At 39.3% G+C, this 17115-nt stretch overlaps 2 protein-coding genes across 14 annotated transcripts in view; one reads left to right on the top strand and one right to left on the bottom strand.

Annotated features, from left to right (window-relative positions):
- Nucleotides 1–17115, top strand: part of RUNX2 (RUNX family transcription factor 2) — a 191491-nt gene that overhangs the window by 26986 nt on the left and 147390 nt on the right. The window lies entirely within an intron of this gene.
- Nucleotides 1–17115, bottom strand: part of SUPT3H (SPT3 homolog, SAGA and STAGA complex component) — a 469967-nt gene that overhangs the window by 434757 nt on the left and 18095 nt on the right. For 8 of the 12 annotated variants that reach the window (XM_026655958.2, XM_026655980.2, XM_026655952.2 and 5 more), the window contains 2 exons: nucleotides 16619–16733; nucleotides 15917–16020 (listed from right to left, as the gene is read on the bottom strand). In XM_026655958.2, the coding sequence (XP_026511743.1) occupies nucleotides 15917–16020; nucleotides 16619–16675 (161 nt within the window). In that variant the 5' untranslated portion in view covers nucleotides 16676–16733. The remainder of the gene's footprint in view (nucleotides 1–15916; nucleotides 16021–16618; nucleotides 16734–17115) is intronic. The other 4 variants (XM_024212815.3, XM_024212817.3, XM_024212818.3 and 1 more) reach the window with 1 other exon arrangement.

Here is a 17115-nt window from a genome sequence, read left to right as displayed (position 1 = left end):
AGCCCATTTCTGTGGGGGAAAGTAAATTCTGCGCACACAACATTAATTTCTGCAAAATTCTGCATTGCACAGTGGCGCAGAATTTCCCCAGGAATAGTATAGGCAATGGCTCAGATTAGCCACTCAAGTACATACCTAGCATCTCAGACAGAGTTGGGCTCTGGCAGCTAGCCTGAGTCACCGCCTGTACCACCGCAGCCACATAGCTATTTTTAGCACGTGAGCTCAAGTAGAGCTAATGCATATATGAGTATCTGAGCTAGGAATCAGACCTCCCAGCTGTAGCCTAAAATACTGTATGAGAGAAGCGATGGGGGGGGGGGGGGGGGGGGGGGGGAACAAAGAAAAGACTTCCCACATTAATATAGTTAGCCATGTGAAAAACTCGATAGTTCCTAGTAATTTTAGAGTACGGGGGGGAGGAGGAGGGGTAAATAAATAACACCAGCTACCTAAGATGTTTAACCTAGCCATCTAATGATGGCTGAGTTCTTGTAGGTGTCTCAGCAGCAGGGGGCACTGAGGAGAAAACAGCAACCTTATGGACGGACTCAGGGAGGATGCTACAGTCTAACTTACTATATTGCAAGAAAACAATAGTCATAAAAATGTTTTGCTCTATAAGTGCTCTCGTGTGTCACCTGAGTAAAACCTCTGGGAAACACCATGGAGTACTGCCTCTTCTTCCCTGTGGCTGTTCAGAACAGTTGACTAGAGTGGGTGCAAACACCTCCCTGAACCATTTAGAGTACCTACCTGGACTGATCCAATCCTTGCACTCAGGGCAGATGTGGAGTATTTGTATTTCCCTATCTAGGGTTGCCAACTTTCTAATTACACAAAACCAAACACCCTTGCCCTGCCCCCGTCGCTGCCCCGCCCTTTCTCCGAGGCCCCACCCCCACTCACTGCATTCCCCCCTCCCTCCATTGCTCGCTCTCCCCCACCCTCACTCACTTTCACTGGGCTGGGGTAGGGGGGTGGGGTGCGGGAAAGGGTGAGGACTCCGGCAGAGGGTGCAGGCTCCAGGGTGGGGCCAGAAATGAGGGGTTCAGGGTGCAGGAGGGGGCTCTGGGCTGGGTCAGGGGGTTGGGGTATGGGAGGGAGTGTGGGGTGCAGGCTCCAGGAGGGTGTTTGAGTGCAGGAGTGGGTTCAGGGCTGGGGAAGGGAGCTGGTGTGGGAGAGGGGGCTGTGGGGTGTAGGCTCTGGGAGGGAGTTTGGGTGCAGAAAGGGATTCCGACCTGGGGCAGGGGGTTGGGATGCAGGAGGAGGTTCGGGGTGCAGGCTCTGACCAGGCAGCTCTAACCTCAAGCGGCTCCTGGAAGCGGCCGCTTCTGACAGGCCTGGCTCCTAGACGGAGGGGCTCTGCGCACTGCCCACAGGCGCCATCCCCAGAGCTCCCATTGACCGCGGTTCCCAGCCAATGGAAGTTGCGGAGCCGGAGCTTGGGACAGGGCAGCACACGGCGCCCCCGTGGCCACCTCTGCACCTAGGAGTCTGACGTGCCGGCTGTTTCTGGGAGCCGCGCCGAGCCAGGGCAGGCACAGAGCCTGCCTTAGCCCCATGCGCCGCTGACTGGACTTTTAACCAGGCATTCCGGTTGATAACCGGATGCCAGGCAACTCTAGCCCTATCACTACCTACAGGCACAAATGTGATCAAAGAAGGATATTCCTTCTGCTTCTCCCAGCCTGCTCACCTACACATGGGTAGGTCACAATCTAGCCCTAATTTTCCAAAGTTGTGATCAAATTTAATTGGAAATAATTCCACCGTGTAATGCATCGGGGTACATAAAAGCAAGCACTGGCTAATTACAATATTGTCTCTACTGTCAAATCAGACATTACTAAAATGACCAGAATGAGATAACAGTGATGCAAGCAGATACAGTTTAAAGATTTAAGCAATACAAAAGTAGGCAAATCCAGCACTCATAGTCCCAGCTCTAATTAAGTTGGATTTCCAGATTCAGTCTACTGGTACTAACTTATTGCAACATATTGCAGTGGGAAAAAGTTGCATATTTTACAGACATATAATTAACTTAATAGTCTGTGGTTTAATCTGTAGAAAGACCCATTTCAATTAACAATTTGTGCACATTTTCACTTAAACAGAAAATATATTTGCAATATCCAGAATCTTTTGCCTGACAAACTTTTGCACAATACATTAAACAGTTTTTCTAAAAGAGCCTAAATTAAATGCTATTATCCAGACAGAAGTTTGTACTATATATGAGGTGGAACAGTGAACATCAGAAAAGCACAGACATTAGGGGACACATCCCAACCATTAGTTCTTCTTTTCCTCTGTTAATGCCAGATGAAAGAATTAACTGTAATTCTGAATTTATTTTACAAAAGCAGGATTCATAGCCAGTGTTTGACAAATCCACTCACCTATGGGAAGAGAGGGGCTTAATTAGCTATCAGTTTCCTGGGAATCCATGTTTGTTTGAAGATCTTTTAAACAAACACTTGCTAGTCCTATGCAAGGGGAGGGGGGAGAAGGGGCAAGTAACCTTCCAAAAGCAAAGGTAATGTTTACTGATGCGATTTTGACCCAGACAGCCTGAAACACACTGTTATACTGTTACAAGGCCCACAGCACGCAACCTCAGCAGCCAGGATAGGTACTAAGGAGTTCCCTCAAATTTCAGAGGTATCAACCCTTCATAGTTGTGGCTGTTAATTCCATAGTCTGTGTTGGTTTTAGTTTTACCCCACAAAACAGTTACATGTCTGGAACTTAGGGTCTGGGAAATTTCAACCATCCTCCTCGCCACCTAATTTGAGCACTGGAAGCAAACAGGATAGGGAACAGTTCTTATATCCATTACAATATCCAGCATACTACGTTGTGAGTATATCAATCATCATACTAGAATATCTACATATTTTTTTAATTAAATGTTAATGATTCACAGACAAATTGACAATTTTAGCAAGTATCCAAAAGAGTAAAGCATCATATAAACAGTAAAAAGACTTGAGAAGAGGATATGGCACAGCAGCATCACAAACACTAAATATGTGGAACCTACCTTTTAGTTTTCGCTCTCCTCTCAATACTTTTTCCCCGGGAGACATTTCTGTATGTATACAAATCATGTGTCTTTACAACTCTAAAGAATGTTTTCCCCATATTAACCCTCACAGCTCCCAACACAAAATCATCTTTCAGCATATATTCTGAAAGATCTCAAAAGATATACACAAGTATAATTTCAAAGTGAACTATATAGGAAAATTCCCACATCAGTTTGGTCAGACTCAGCAATTTATTTTTTGTTGTATCTATAAGAGTGTTCAGGTATAGCCTCTGTATCTAATTACAATCTTCCACCTCCTTTCCTCATCTCTCCTGGCATGACCAAACCATTGAGTCAGACACAGGAGATTTAAACATAGATCTTCAGAGAGGCAGAAGAAAATTTCCCTGTGTCCAAAGGTACACAAAAAGGAAGGTACATTTTCTATCCAATAAAGGCCCATGTTCTCACATTTTCTTACTGGGAAAGATCACTGAAGAGTCAAAATGAGATCTCTCAACAATATTAAAAATGGCAGATCTGAAAGAACCACAATGAAGTAATTAAATAGTTACAAAATTACCTTGGACTAAAATGTATTAATTTGTGGACAGTTTCCCCACAATATTGTGCTAGATCCAGCAATAAACATCATGGAATGCAATAAGAATTTCTCTCTCTCTCTCTCTGCTCCCTATCCCTCCTCAACAATATCCTGTCTATTGGATGCCACCCACTGAAGGGGAATTCATATTGCCCTTTGTATGCAGTGTTGTTTCTTAATTCGATCCTACACCTATAATTTTAACGATTTATAGGGCAAATTAGCCACTAAAAAACAAAGTGTAAATTAGCATCAAATCTGTTTGTCAGTTGCCTCAACTATCCCTTTTTGCCTTTAAAAACATTGTGCATGAAACCAAGATTTCAGCTCAATTAGCTAAACTGGTTATTTTTGTACAATGCAGTCTCAGCAAAATTCTGGATTTGAGTATGATAAACAAGTATAGAATGGAATAGAGAAATTCTTTACAACCCCAAATTACAGTTTGGTTAACCAGCACACTTTAGGCCAGATCATAACTGCTGTTTCCTTCCAATATCATCCCGAATGACCTCTCCAAAGTCAGAGATGATTTTACTGATGGGCTTCAAAACAAAAAATAAGCAAATCTCATGAAAATGACTGAAATTTTAGGAACATAACTATAAGAGCAAACACAGAATTATTAATATTCAGCAAATTGAAGTGCCGCCATTTCTTATTTGTTATATATAAGAATTATCTAAATCCTGCACCACTCTTAAATCCATCCTTGTCTGTCTGCCTATCCAGCAGAATTTCTCTGTTCCTACAGTTGTTCACTTGTTTCAGTGGAAGGGAGGCCTCAAAAAGCCCTGGGCTCTGCATTCCCCAAAGCCAATACTCTCAAAACAGTCCTTTTGTTAGCTGAAGAACTTAGCCTGTGCATGGAAGTGTGAGGAAAAAACAAGGCCCTAAATCCATGCATAAAACTTGCCTAGCTTGATTCACACCCGACCCTCTTAATGGATCTTGGTATAACAGGGAAATACACTAACACCCACTGGAACAGACTCTCAAGGCCGCCAAGTCACAGCAAAGAACTAAACTCAATATCAACAACATGGACCATATCACGGAAAAGACAAATCCCATAGCAGTGCTGATAACAGAGCTACCAAAACCAGTTTGTGTGTTCTAAATAGCAAGGATTACAAATGTTTTACAGAAACTAAGTACCTAGAAAAGAGACTGAATGTAGCAGTGGCCCAGAGTGACAATAATAATATGCAATTACAGATCAGCAAAAGAAAATATACAAACATTTTTTTAAACAGTGTTGTCTGTGCCCTAAAAACGTAAATTTTCTATCATTAAATAATTTTTGCAGGAAGAACAGAATGTATACTGGATGTTTTTGTAATTAAAATGAGATAAACAATTCAGAGATTGAATAATTATATTAGCCAGCTTTAAGTGGGCATCTAAACAGCCCATTATATTGTTAAATTAACACACAAAAACAACTCAGCCTGGTATTGTTCAATTGTCAATGTCGCAGAAACTGAACATTCAGTGTATATGGCTTACATTTCTTAAATACTGTGAGTTCCAGATTGCTTGAACTTCCTAACTTTGATTCCAATTAAGCTGAAAAACAAGAGAAAACAAAATTTTTATATAAAAAACACTCAAGGCCTGATTTTCAAAAGGTGCTGAGGACCCACAGTGTCTACTGATTTTAATGGGAGTAGCAAGTGCTCAGCAGTGATGAAAATCAGATTCCAAAGATGGTAAGAGTGGGATTTTCACAAGCATTCAGCGTTGACTTAACTCTGCTCCCACTGAAGTCAATGGGAGTTGAAAACTCCTAAATTAGTAATTTAGGGCTCAGTCCTTCAAGATGCTGAGTATCCCCTGAAAAGAGATGAGTGCCCACAACTCCTAGTTAAACCATTGAGAGTTGTGGGCACTCAGGACCTCACTGTTTTAAAACAGATTCCGTTCCACTGGCAGTTATGTCATAATAAAACTAAATATTAACAAGAGAAATAGATTTTACGTAATTAAATTATGTGAAGGAAAAAAACTAAACTTGACATCTTCATTTAAATAGCAAACAACAACAAAATCTTACTCCAAAAAAAGAGATCAGAACGCTTTAAACTTTTCACCACACTCTTAAAATAGCAGAATACACTAAATAGGAATTTTAAAAGACAGCAAGAGTTAAACCACTAAAAAGCCACTGCAGGCAGCAGGTAGTCCCCAAAAAAAGTATTTAACAGAAAACAGAGGAATTTCCTAATACCATTCAAGAGTAAAAAAAAAAAAAAGCTATTAGTTCATAATGAGCCTTCATTGTTATTTATCTTGAGACCCAACTTACATTTCTTCTTCAGTTTATTTGGAGTCATGGATTTGATAATACAATACTCACTCCCATGTTTTTGCATACTTTGGCATTCAAAACTGTTCTAACAGTTGATAGTATTTCCTCTTTTAGGATTCTATTACCTCTTTTAGGATTCTATTACCTCATTTGAATTACTCAACCAGTAAAAGCTACTGAAACTAAAGAAACTCATTTTGGAAGTCCCATCTGTGTACTTTTTGACAGAACAAACAACTTCTTTGGCTAGCAATCTCTACATATGTAAATATATTACACGAGGACTTTTATAAAATCTGAAAACAGGCTATGGATCCAAATAATTTAGAAATATTAATTCTATACAGGTTCTAAAATTTAAGTCTCTGCCATGTCCAGCTCTTTAATTACATTACAGTACCTACTTCATAGTTTTGTAATGACAATAAAATGCAATACCTTACATTTGGAACTCCAGTCTTTTTACAAGAATACAAACCACAAATAATGATTTTATTTATAGTATACAATCTCTATTATTCTCAAGTAAAACGGTTCATATCATAACAGTTCTATATGTCTAGTCATTCAGTAAATAGTTATTTATTGGCCAAAGTTTTTATCCTGCAAACACTACTTGGCACACTAAAGTGGGACTGATCATGATAAGTGCTTGCATGATGAAGCCACAAAAAGGCATGAGATTATTTGCAGTTTATTCAATATAAAGCCCTGGAGATTTGCAATATGGGAATTATTCTTTGAGATGTTTCTAGTTCACATTTCCTGCAGTATTTTGATGCAGAAGTTTAAAAAGTCAGAAATCATATATATTTTTATAAAGAACTTTTTTCAATCAATTAATTTGCTTCAGCAAATGAACAATTACTAAACATTCAGCTCGACCAGGCCTCCGGGTTGAACTTCTCTACTATCAAAGTTCGCAGGCTCCAATTAGTCATTTCTTTGGGGGTACTTCTTTAAATTCAAGCCATGCTTTAACCTACCCAAATTCTATCCATTTTTGTCATTATATGCAATCTACTCAAGGGAGTTGCCTACTTTTTTAAAAATGAACAATTGCATTTAGTTCAATTAAAACATTGTCTTATGCTGTGCTTGGACACTACTGATTTTTTTCCTCATCTCCTTATGCTGCACAGCTCATGAAAGCATCAGGTTCACCCACTCATAAACAACAATTAACCTTGATAGAACGAAACTAGGCAAACTTGGGTAGGCTCATTTTTTTCCTCTTCTAACAAAAATTTTATAATGGACTAAAAATAGATGACAGCCAGTTAATGCTGTTTAGAACTTTTTCCACCATACTATAAACTTGAGAAATGCACTTTAACATAGGAATATTATTTATCAACATAAACTGAGAGTAAACTGGCAGAATTTCATTTGGGACAATGGAATACAAATTGTTTGCACTCTTCTTTTCACAATGCAATACATTACAAACAGACTTTTAAAAATCCTGTTTGTATTGCATTACCTAACAAATAACATGATATTGGCATTATTAAAGTTGAAAGCTCAACCTTAGAACTTTTTTGTGCCTTTTAGCTACTGCCCTGAGACAGGGGTAACGTAGAGGCAAATTTGTCCAGTGAGAGCTCCCAGACATATTATGCCTCAGGTAGACACGGACTCCTGGAGATCCAAGGGAGTATAGCCTCTGTGCCACCTTTTCAGTGTGTGATGTGCATTCACATACTAGCCCTGCTGGCTAGTGATGGGGCAAAGACAAGCCCCATGACTTCACTATCTCTGTATTTCCCTTTTGGTGCAAGGAGACATTCTCTGCATCCCCAAGAGAAGGGTTACGACATATTCTAGACATTAATTTTGGAAATTTCCTGACTTAAGTTGTTGATTTCTCAGCTTTATTACTGTTTTTTGCATGGAATTTACTAACTTCTATTAAAGAGGTTGGGGGGAAGATGAAAAAAAGAGGGAAAAAAATTCTATGCTGTACAGCTTTTGTGCCTGAGAATACCTATCTGCAGGGCCTTGTAGAACTTGTAAAACTCAATTTGCACAGTTCTGTTCTATCATGAATTAACATGAGCGCTATAATGTAAAGTAGCAGGCCTCCATGTTGGAGGCTTTAAGGACTGCTTTCAGATGGCATCAAGTGGAATAGCTTCCATATCATATAAACACACTCCTTTACTCTGAGCCTTCTTAATTGAGGCTTGCTACCTTAAATGGCATTACTCATGTTAATTTATGGTAGAATATATTTGCATACATTGAGTTTTCTAAAGATAATTCCTATCTAATTAACAGTAATGATCAATTATTTATTACCTAGGAGTGCTGTTAATCTCAAGTGCTACTTAGTACAGTCAGCCAGCTTTATAACTGTGCCTCCCAACTTCAAATCATCTTACCTTTAAAATTTACAGCACCAATTTTCTCAAATTTAACTCAAATCTAAGGAATAATATAGGAAATAGATTAGGGAAGCTGCACTGATATAACTAAAGATCAACCTACTTATTCCAGTTTAAATCCTTCATAAACATGCCCTTAAATGGGTTTTAAGTAATGCTACATTAAAAGTTTGCCCCAGTGTAAGTAAATCAATTTTAAACCTATTTAGTTACACCAGGGCAACTTTTCACAGAGTTTTAGAGTTTAAGGCAACAAGAGACCATCGATCATCTAGTCTGACCTCCACCAACACCAACCTGCCCCCACACACTAAACCAAAAACTGAAATTAGACCAAAGTATTACAGGACCCTAGTCTGTGTGCTACAGGGATAGAATAAGAAGGATCAAGGTGCACCAATGTCCAAGGCTCCTGCAATGGCTGTGAAATGATTTAGTGAGATATATCCAGATAATCCTAGCAAGTGACCTGCACTCTCACACTGGAGAGGAAGATGAAAAAACCCCAAGGTCACTGCCAAACTGACCTGGGGGGAAATTCCTTCCTGACCCCACATATGGCAAGCCAGCTAGACCCTGAGCATGAACAAGCCAGCCAAGCATCTGAGTGAGAGAAAGCTCAGTGCCACCTCAGAGCACTGGTCCAGCCAGTCCAGTATCCCACCTCCACCTCTGATGCTTCAGAGGACGACAACCAACAAAATATAAGGCTTTTGGGTGGGTGTGGGGGGGAGGGGGGGTGTCAGTCATAAGAAGATCTACAAAACAAGTTTGAGGTTTCTACCTTTAACTACTTCTAAATTATTTCAGCACACTTTTCTAAGCAGAACATGCAAGAAAAAAGGTTTTTTTCATGCTCAGATAACTCAAAAATAGCAGAAACAATTTTGCTCAAATGAAAGTTGGGGGGCGGGGGGGGGGAAGTTTGAGCTAGTACCATTAAGAAATCATTTCTGCCCCAAAGATGTTTGCCAGAGAAAGTTATAAGCAACTGAAAGAGTTGATTAGACAGGAAATTTAAAGTAAATCTTAACTATTGCATGTGTTGCCTATCCATGCTATTTTATATAGCAGTCAACCTAAGACATTTCTGTAGTCCCATTGCCATAGTAGTTTATCATGCACACACAAATATAGACTAAAAATACCACAGATTCTCTTAATCTGTTTTAGATTCATATAATTAGAGATACACAAACACTTTTTCTCTGTCTTGTGTGTATTTTTAAAACATGGTATAGGACTTTGCTCCAAGGTTAGGAATTCCAGGCTTAAGTTTTTCATTCCTTATTTGTCAAATCTCTATCCTACCATACCCTAAATGTGAACATCCTGATTACTGGTTGTTCATTCCAATCAGTCAACATTCTCCATCACTCCTAGCAGGCAGTGGTTTCATTATAACTTTTGCCTTATTCACAATTAATCCAAGAATTCTAAGATTGAAACAGTGACTGTGTTCAGTAAAACTCATTTCCTTTTTTTTTTTTTTTTAAACCTTTTCCTAAATAAATTCTCATACACGACAAAGTGTGTTGGGAGGTGAGAATGGGGAGGGGAGAGATAGACGGACATGACACCCTATAAACTAATCTATTTCTCCTACAGGCTTTGAAGGAAAGAGAAAAGTGTTATTTCTACTTTTAAATACTGGAGAAGTGCTCAGATACTTCAGAAATAGGAGCCTGTATAAATACCTTTAGAACACAGCTTCTGTTCTATGAGTCTCACTTGTAATGAAATATGGGTTCACAATTAATCCCATTTCAGACTAAGAGTTCCCCCAGAAAATTTTCTGGAAGTGAGGGACAAGTAGAAGCCAAACCATCAAATGATTTCAATGTTTTCTCCAAAAGTAGAAGAAATGTGAACATTTAAATAGTAAATCCCACTGGTGCAATCTTAAACTAAGGGCTTATCTACACTACACAGTTTTGTCAGCAAAAGGCAGCTTTTGTCAACAAAACAGTGGAGGTGTACACACTACAATGCTCCTCCTGCCAACAAAACTCTCCTGTCTTGCCCACAAAGTAAAACCACCTCAACAAGAGGCATAGAGCTTTTTGCAGCAAAGTTACATTGACAAAGCGTCAGTGTAGACACAGCATTTGTTACGTTGCTGTAAATGGCCTCCAGGAGGTATCCAACAATGCCCACCATGACCGCTCTGCTCACCATTTTGAACTCTGCTGCCCTGCATCCAGCTATGCAGGCATTTGCCCCTCCCCTTTCAAAGCCCCAGGAAGTTTTGAAATTGCTCAGTGTGGGGAGCTCATGTAGCTACTGCCCAGCTGAGCATGCCAGCTCCCAGCAGCAAATGCACTCTTGCCTGGCCTACGGGGAGAGGGTGGATCTCCTGGGTCTGTGGGGAGAGAAAGCTGTGGGAAAACTCTGAGGAAATCACAGAATCGAAACATTAACGTGTAATCCTGCTCTCCCTGGCACTAGGACCACAGCAGCAGGCAGGCAGACTGCTGCTGGGGGAAATGAGGGTAGAAACTCTCGATGTGCTCTACAGAGCCAGGGAGGGAGGTGGAGGCTAATGTCGAGGTGTCCCTCTCCCCCTGCCGGTGTACCAGTGTCCGCTGAGCTGGGATGGGGGGGACAGGGAGACACCAACTACCTGTACACCAGCTTCTGCCTCAGGATTGGTTGCTTATGGCTGCTGTCTGAACTTAACGAGACAGCGTGCTGACATACTCACTCTCCTCTCCCGACCTCCCCTCCCCACTCACACACTCCTTGTCACACACCTCCCCACCACACACACACACTTCTGTGGGCTTTTTGTGTTAGTATTCAGCAATATCAGTTTGGTCATATTACTGAGTGCTACTTTAAAAAATGATTTAAAATGTGTTACCTTTCGGGCACAGACAGTAATCATTACAATGTTCATTGCACGGTGTAAACAAACTATGCCAACACACATTATTGTAGCTCAGTGTTAAAATGCTCCTTCAAGGCATCCCCCAGCCAAATAGCCCCTCACTGGGCTACCCTTATAGCCTTGTGTTCACAATGCACAGCACAATATTGAACAGCAGTGAAGGATCCATGCTTTCTAACAGAGATGGGTGGGTTACAGGTTACAAGGGCAGTTGAAAAGCAGCTGGCAATCTAGTAGGATGCCCATGGAACGATGGGATTGAGAAACCTTCATCATGTGACACTGTGACTGCCCCGATAAGGCATTGCAAACCCTTCCCAAAGCACGCTGGGGCCAGTGGCACGGTGAGATTGATACCCACAGTTCACTGCTCTGTGCGTCAATGCAAGAGATGCTATTGTGGATGCACTCCACTGACACAAAAAGCATAGTGTGGACATGCAACAGTGGTTTAATTACAGTGGCGGCTTTACGTTGATGTAACTTGCGTCGACAAAACTCTGTAGTGTAGACAAGGCCTAAGTTAGAGATGAATATAGGCTTTTATGGAAAGAAACATGGGAGTAGCTGAAAATAAGAATTATTTCTTATACTACACTTTCACACTTTGAGGAAGAATAGTTTCTACGGGGTAATGGTTCTAAATTCAGTATCGAGTCAATGAATATTATTTTGTCAGCAACTATGGAAAGTAAAATAAATAAGAAAATCGTTGATAAAATATCAAAATGTTATGTTCTCTAATATGATTATATTAATCCAATTCCATTTTGAAACAAGGTTTACCATTAATAGGAGTATGAAGCCATTCTTAGATTATATTAGTTGCAGATTGTTATATTTCTTGAATTTAAAACAATAAGTTGAAAATAAGGAAACCTGTAATGAACTGATTTAGAGACAATACATCATACAAACTATGAAATATCGAACGTAAGGACTAATATACATCCAACTGCATATATTTAAGCAATAGTTTCATAAAGAGTTTCTGATATCATAGACCACAGGAGTATAACCCAAGCTATATGTTCATGTCACCAGAAACCTAAAATGGAGTTACCACCATAATTTATGTATATTTTAAAATTGTACTTAATGGACAAAGAAAATATTCTAAGTGCTCACTCTCTGTGCAAAAATCAAAATCTAGTCACATTTTTAATCATTTTCACTGTGATTAACGGAATCATAAAAAAATAAATGGAAAAGCCATATCAGATCATCCAAGCCATCACCTTATCTACAAGGGATTGTTATCTACAGCTGAGTTCCTAGTGTTTAGTTAGAAACGCTATAAACTTCCTAGGGGTCCCAGTAGCTTTTTGAAGTTGCTAGAATGCTGCTGTGCCACTGAAACCTTCTAGATGTACTTAAAACTGTTGCTTGCAAGTTGTCTTCTCCTTTCCTCAATAATTTCTATTATATACTTTTAGGAAAGTTTTAATCTCATTGTGCACTTTGCAAAGAGAAACAGCTGTAATTTTTCTGTCTATGGTCCATCCCTGGCAAAACTTTAGCAAAAAAAATTTTAATATGAAAACAATAAAATTTAATTTTAATAAACTGATTATATTGGAAGGATTCCTTTGATTCCTACTATGTCAGTGAAACTGTTTATGAAAAATATTATCTCAGAACACAGACGAGTTGTTTGTATAATTTCTAAAGTAGCAACTGAACAAGGTCTGAAACAGAAGAAAAACGTCTGTTTCTTCCACTTATGTGGCCAACAATAACGTCTACATTCTGACAGAAATCGCGTGTATGCTAGCAAGCAGGGGAATTTCAAAAGCACTTAATCAGGAAGTGACCAATAAATAAAATATAGGCTCCTCAGACACTGACCTAAAGAAGCTGCACAGACTTCTTTGGCTCCCTAGACTCATGGCCTGCCCTTGATTCTGGAGCCCAAAAGATGATCAGTTATGTTTGTTCTTTGTGTGCAGATAACAGTTATTTTAGGTTTAAGAAAAACAAAAATATATATATAAAGTCTCCATGAAAGAAAGAACACGCTGAGTCACCAACATCCTACATCACTAAAGATGCACAAAACAGCAGATGCCTCATAATTGAGCTAGCTGGCAGTCAGGATTCCTCTAGCTCAAAAGGTGCAGCACAAGGAAAATAGAACATCTCATTTCAATTATATACTGAAATACATCACATCTACCTACCTACCAGATTCTAATACTTCCATCCTCATTGCCTCTAACTCAAAACAGAATTAGACCTTCCACTTTTTGGCAGTTACTTCTAAATATACTCTGAAGCAGTGGCTCTTAACCTTTCCAGGAATCTGATTTGTCTTGCGTCTGCCCAAGTTTCACCTCACTTAAAAACTACTTGCTTACAAAATCAGACATAAAAATCTGCACACTATTACTGAAAAATTGCTTACTTCCTCATTTTTACCATACAATTATAAAATAAATATTGTACTTACACTTCAGTGTATAATATATAGAGCAGTATAAACAAGTCATTGTCTGTATGACATTTTCGTTTGTACTGACTTCGGTAGTGCTTTTTATGTAGCCTGTTGTAAAACTAGGCAACTATCTAGATGAGTTGATGTACCCCCTGGAAAACCTGTGTACCCCAGGGGTACATGTACATCTGATTGAAAACCACTGTTCTGAAGAGCTGAGTAACTCCTCCCATCAAAATTGCCAAATATGGAAAATAGACTTAAGGGAATAGCTTATTACTAAGTATTGTTGGGGAGTCCTGTCACGCCCTTATCTGGGAACATGCTCTTCTCCAGTAAAATGCAAACACAGCTAAATGGTCAGTCAAGCTATCATTTAAAGTTAGACTTGTCCCAAAATAAGTTTTTAAACCCTAAAGCCCATCAATTAATAGATGAAACAAGAGGAAGGTGAAAACTAAAAGCAGGAGATTGATGGTTTTCTTCTAATGTGGTACATTACTACTAAGATCTGATTAATTTCTGTAACATTAAGAAGCCAAGTGTAATGTTTACCCAGAGGAGCAACATTCAGCTTTGGAGGCTTTGAGATACACAACATATTCTACAGAGAACATTACAGAAATAATGCAAGTTAGAGTTTCAACCGTTTTTTATTAAGCTGCTCCTCAGTACCTACTGTATAGTAGAGAAGGACAAGATACAGAAGGCCTAAGTTACCAAGATCTAAACCTTTATAAGCGTATATATGGAGAGAGAGACATTGTGAACTGATAGAAGGTGGACTTTTCAGCTATCATTCTTTTTGACTGAAATCAGACATACAAAATCTATAGATGTATATGAAACCACATAGTAAAAAGAAGTTTTCAAATCCCCTCTACTTCAGAGTTTAAGGATCCTGCCAACATAAAAATCAACAGTCCAAAATGTATTCCCTGTTAAATCCAACCTACTTTGCCTCATCTTATTTTCTATTGAAGTGTTAAACTATTTTCCAGAGCTGAGACTTTAATTTCAGCAATTTTAACTAGTGAAGACAGGCAAAAATGGCTAATGTTATCTTTTAATGGAACAGGTTTACTTATTGACACTCCGGCGCTAACTTTCTAAGAACTGAAAATCTAGCAGAGAAATAAATGGGAGAAAAAAATCCTTCTAAATACTCCAACAAGATTTCATACAGCTCCCCTTTAAGTACAGCTGAACTCAACAATGCATACATGTACACCCTAATTTCCACCCCCTACCCTACACACATACATATGCTGGATAAGATATATCCATAATAGTATATAAAAGAATTGCACATAATTTGGAGTTGGGCTACCAGCCCAGTTCTCTATCTGCAGATTTAAAGGAGATATACTCCAGACTTGGGCTGAAATTTTCTTTAAACTGCCTGGTAAATCAGGAATAATGATCCATAGGGAAAGAAGAGCTCATTAGCCTGAGTTCTCCCCCTCTGTACAGATCAATGTGTCCTGGACCCATATAAAAGGAAAAAAATGGCAGTGCTGGCAGGTCAAGCTCTCTGATGGATAGGTTGCCTTCTACCAAATCAAGATTTGCAACCTGGCCCAGTGTAATAGGCCACTAATCAAGTAGAACAGAGCCTTAGGTAAGGAAATCTTCTTGATTATGCAGTGTCTTAAAGATTGAGTGAATGGCTATTTAAATGTCTTGTGAGATTTTAGAAGTTCTGAGCTACAAACCCTTCTAATATCACAGCTTACAACTCTGATTAAGCAGGTTTCTAAGATTCCAGTGGCATTTTAGAATAATAAATCATTTCTCTTTATAACAATTTTACTCACCACCAAGACTAAAATGTAATCAGTTCCAACTGGTCCACACATGTTAATTCCATAATAAATAGCATCATCTCACCAGTTAACAGATCTTTCTCTATTAACACCAAAAGCTATGGTTAGACTATAATGAAAAGTTACTTCTAAAATAATTTTATGTCAATAGTATCTTATCTTGTTTGGTGATGAATTAAGAAAAGTAGGTCTCAACTTATTTTCATATACAATACATAAAATATATCCATTATTTAGCAGGATTTTTCAATCTGTTTTTAGCGTAACAAAAGTGAGTAATATTTTATTTACCTAGAGTGTCTTAAAAATATAAACAATGGGATAGCCATCATACGTATCTGTTCTTCTTCTCCCCTATTTTCTTAGAGAATGACAAAACACACATTGAAAATGCAAACAGTCCAATATATTTGGATAGCTTACTTACATCATACTTTGCAGTTCAGGAGTAAAGCTTGTTGATTTCCCTGTCCCTCTTCCGCTGCTTGAAGAGGCAACATTTGACATCGGGCTAGCTGCAATATTGCTCATCTGAGTAAACAAAAAGAAACAATAGAGCTTGCAAACGTATTTAATTTAATAAAAAGAGGATCTTGGAAATGGCAGCAACTATAAACCACTTCACAAAGTATATGCGGTTTAAAATATCCAGCCTACCATACTATGTTTCATGTTGAAGTTAATAATGTCTTTCATTCAGCGCTGCAAGAAAATTATTTTCTCCTCTATTACATGACAAACTGAGAAAACCACACTGTTCATTTTAGTAAATAGATATAGAAGAGGAATCAATAATAATTGTAATAGTTTCACCTTAGTGACTGATACATATGCTTGCTTTGCATTACGGATTAGGAAGGAAAAAGGCAATTCAGGCAAGACCTGAATGAAAATACCATACATATAAAAGCCTTTCAACGTAGAACAGAAGCCTATTTGAGTTGTCACCTGTATTATCCATAAAATATAAACTGTGGTCAGCAACCAGCCGTCATTGAAAGTGTGTGTTGGGTACGTATTTGTGTTCACATTTCTCCACTGGCCTTTATTTAAAAAAAAAAAAAAATCTCAGGGAGCCATTCAAAAAGCATCAATGCAAGCTTATCTCAATATCTATTCAAGAGCTCACATTATTATGGGCCGTATATGTGGCTTTCACAGGCCCAGTCTTCCAACAGAAGCGCATAACCTTCGGCTCATGCAGCAACCAAATCCCATAGGGACCTTATTCATATAGGGTTTGTCTACATAGGGAGAGAAGATGAATTAAATATAGCTGTGAAGTTAATGTGCATAACAAGTTAAAGTGTATTAAACCTAGTTTTCATTCAGAAAGAAAGTGGCCTTAGTTCACTGTAGCTCAATGGTCCCCAAACTTGTTCCGCCGCTTGTGCAGGGGAAGCCCCTGGCGGGCCAGGCCAGTTTGTTTACCTGCCGTGTCCGCAGGTTTGGCTGATCGCGGCTCCCAGTGGCCGCAGTTTGCTGCTCCAGGCCAATGGGAGCTGCTGGAAGCGGCAGCCAGTACGTCCCTCGGCCCGCACCGCTTCCAGCAGCTCCCATTGGCCTGGAGCAGCGAACCGCGGCCACTGGGAGCCGCGATCAACCGAACCTGCGGACGCGGCAGGT

This window comes from Terrapene carolina, unplaced genomic scaffold, assembly GCF_002925995.2.
Source record: "Terrapene carolina triunguis isolate 2854851 unplaced genomic scaffold, T_m_triunguis-2.0 Scaffold42, whole genome shotgun sequence".
NCBI lineage: Eukaryota > Metazoa > Chordata > Testudines > Emydidae > Terrapene > Terrapene triunguis.
The sequence above is the reverse complement of the archived record's forward strand: the minus strand, read 5'-3'. Positions and strand labels throughout refer to the sequence as shown.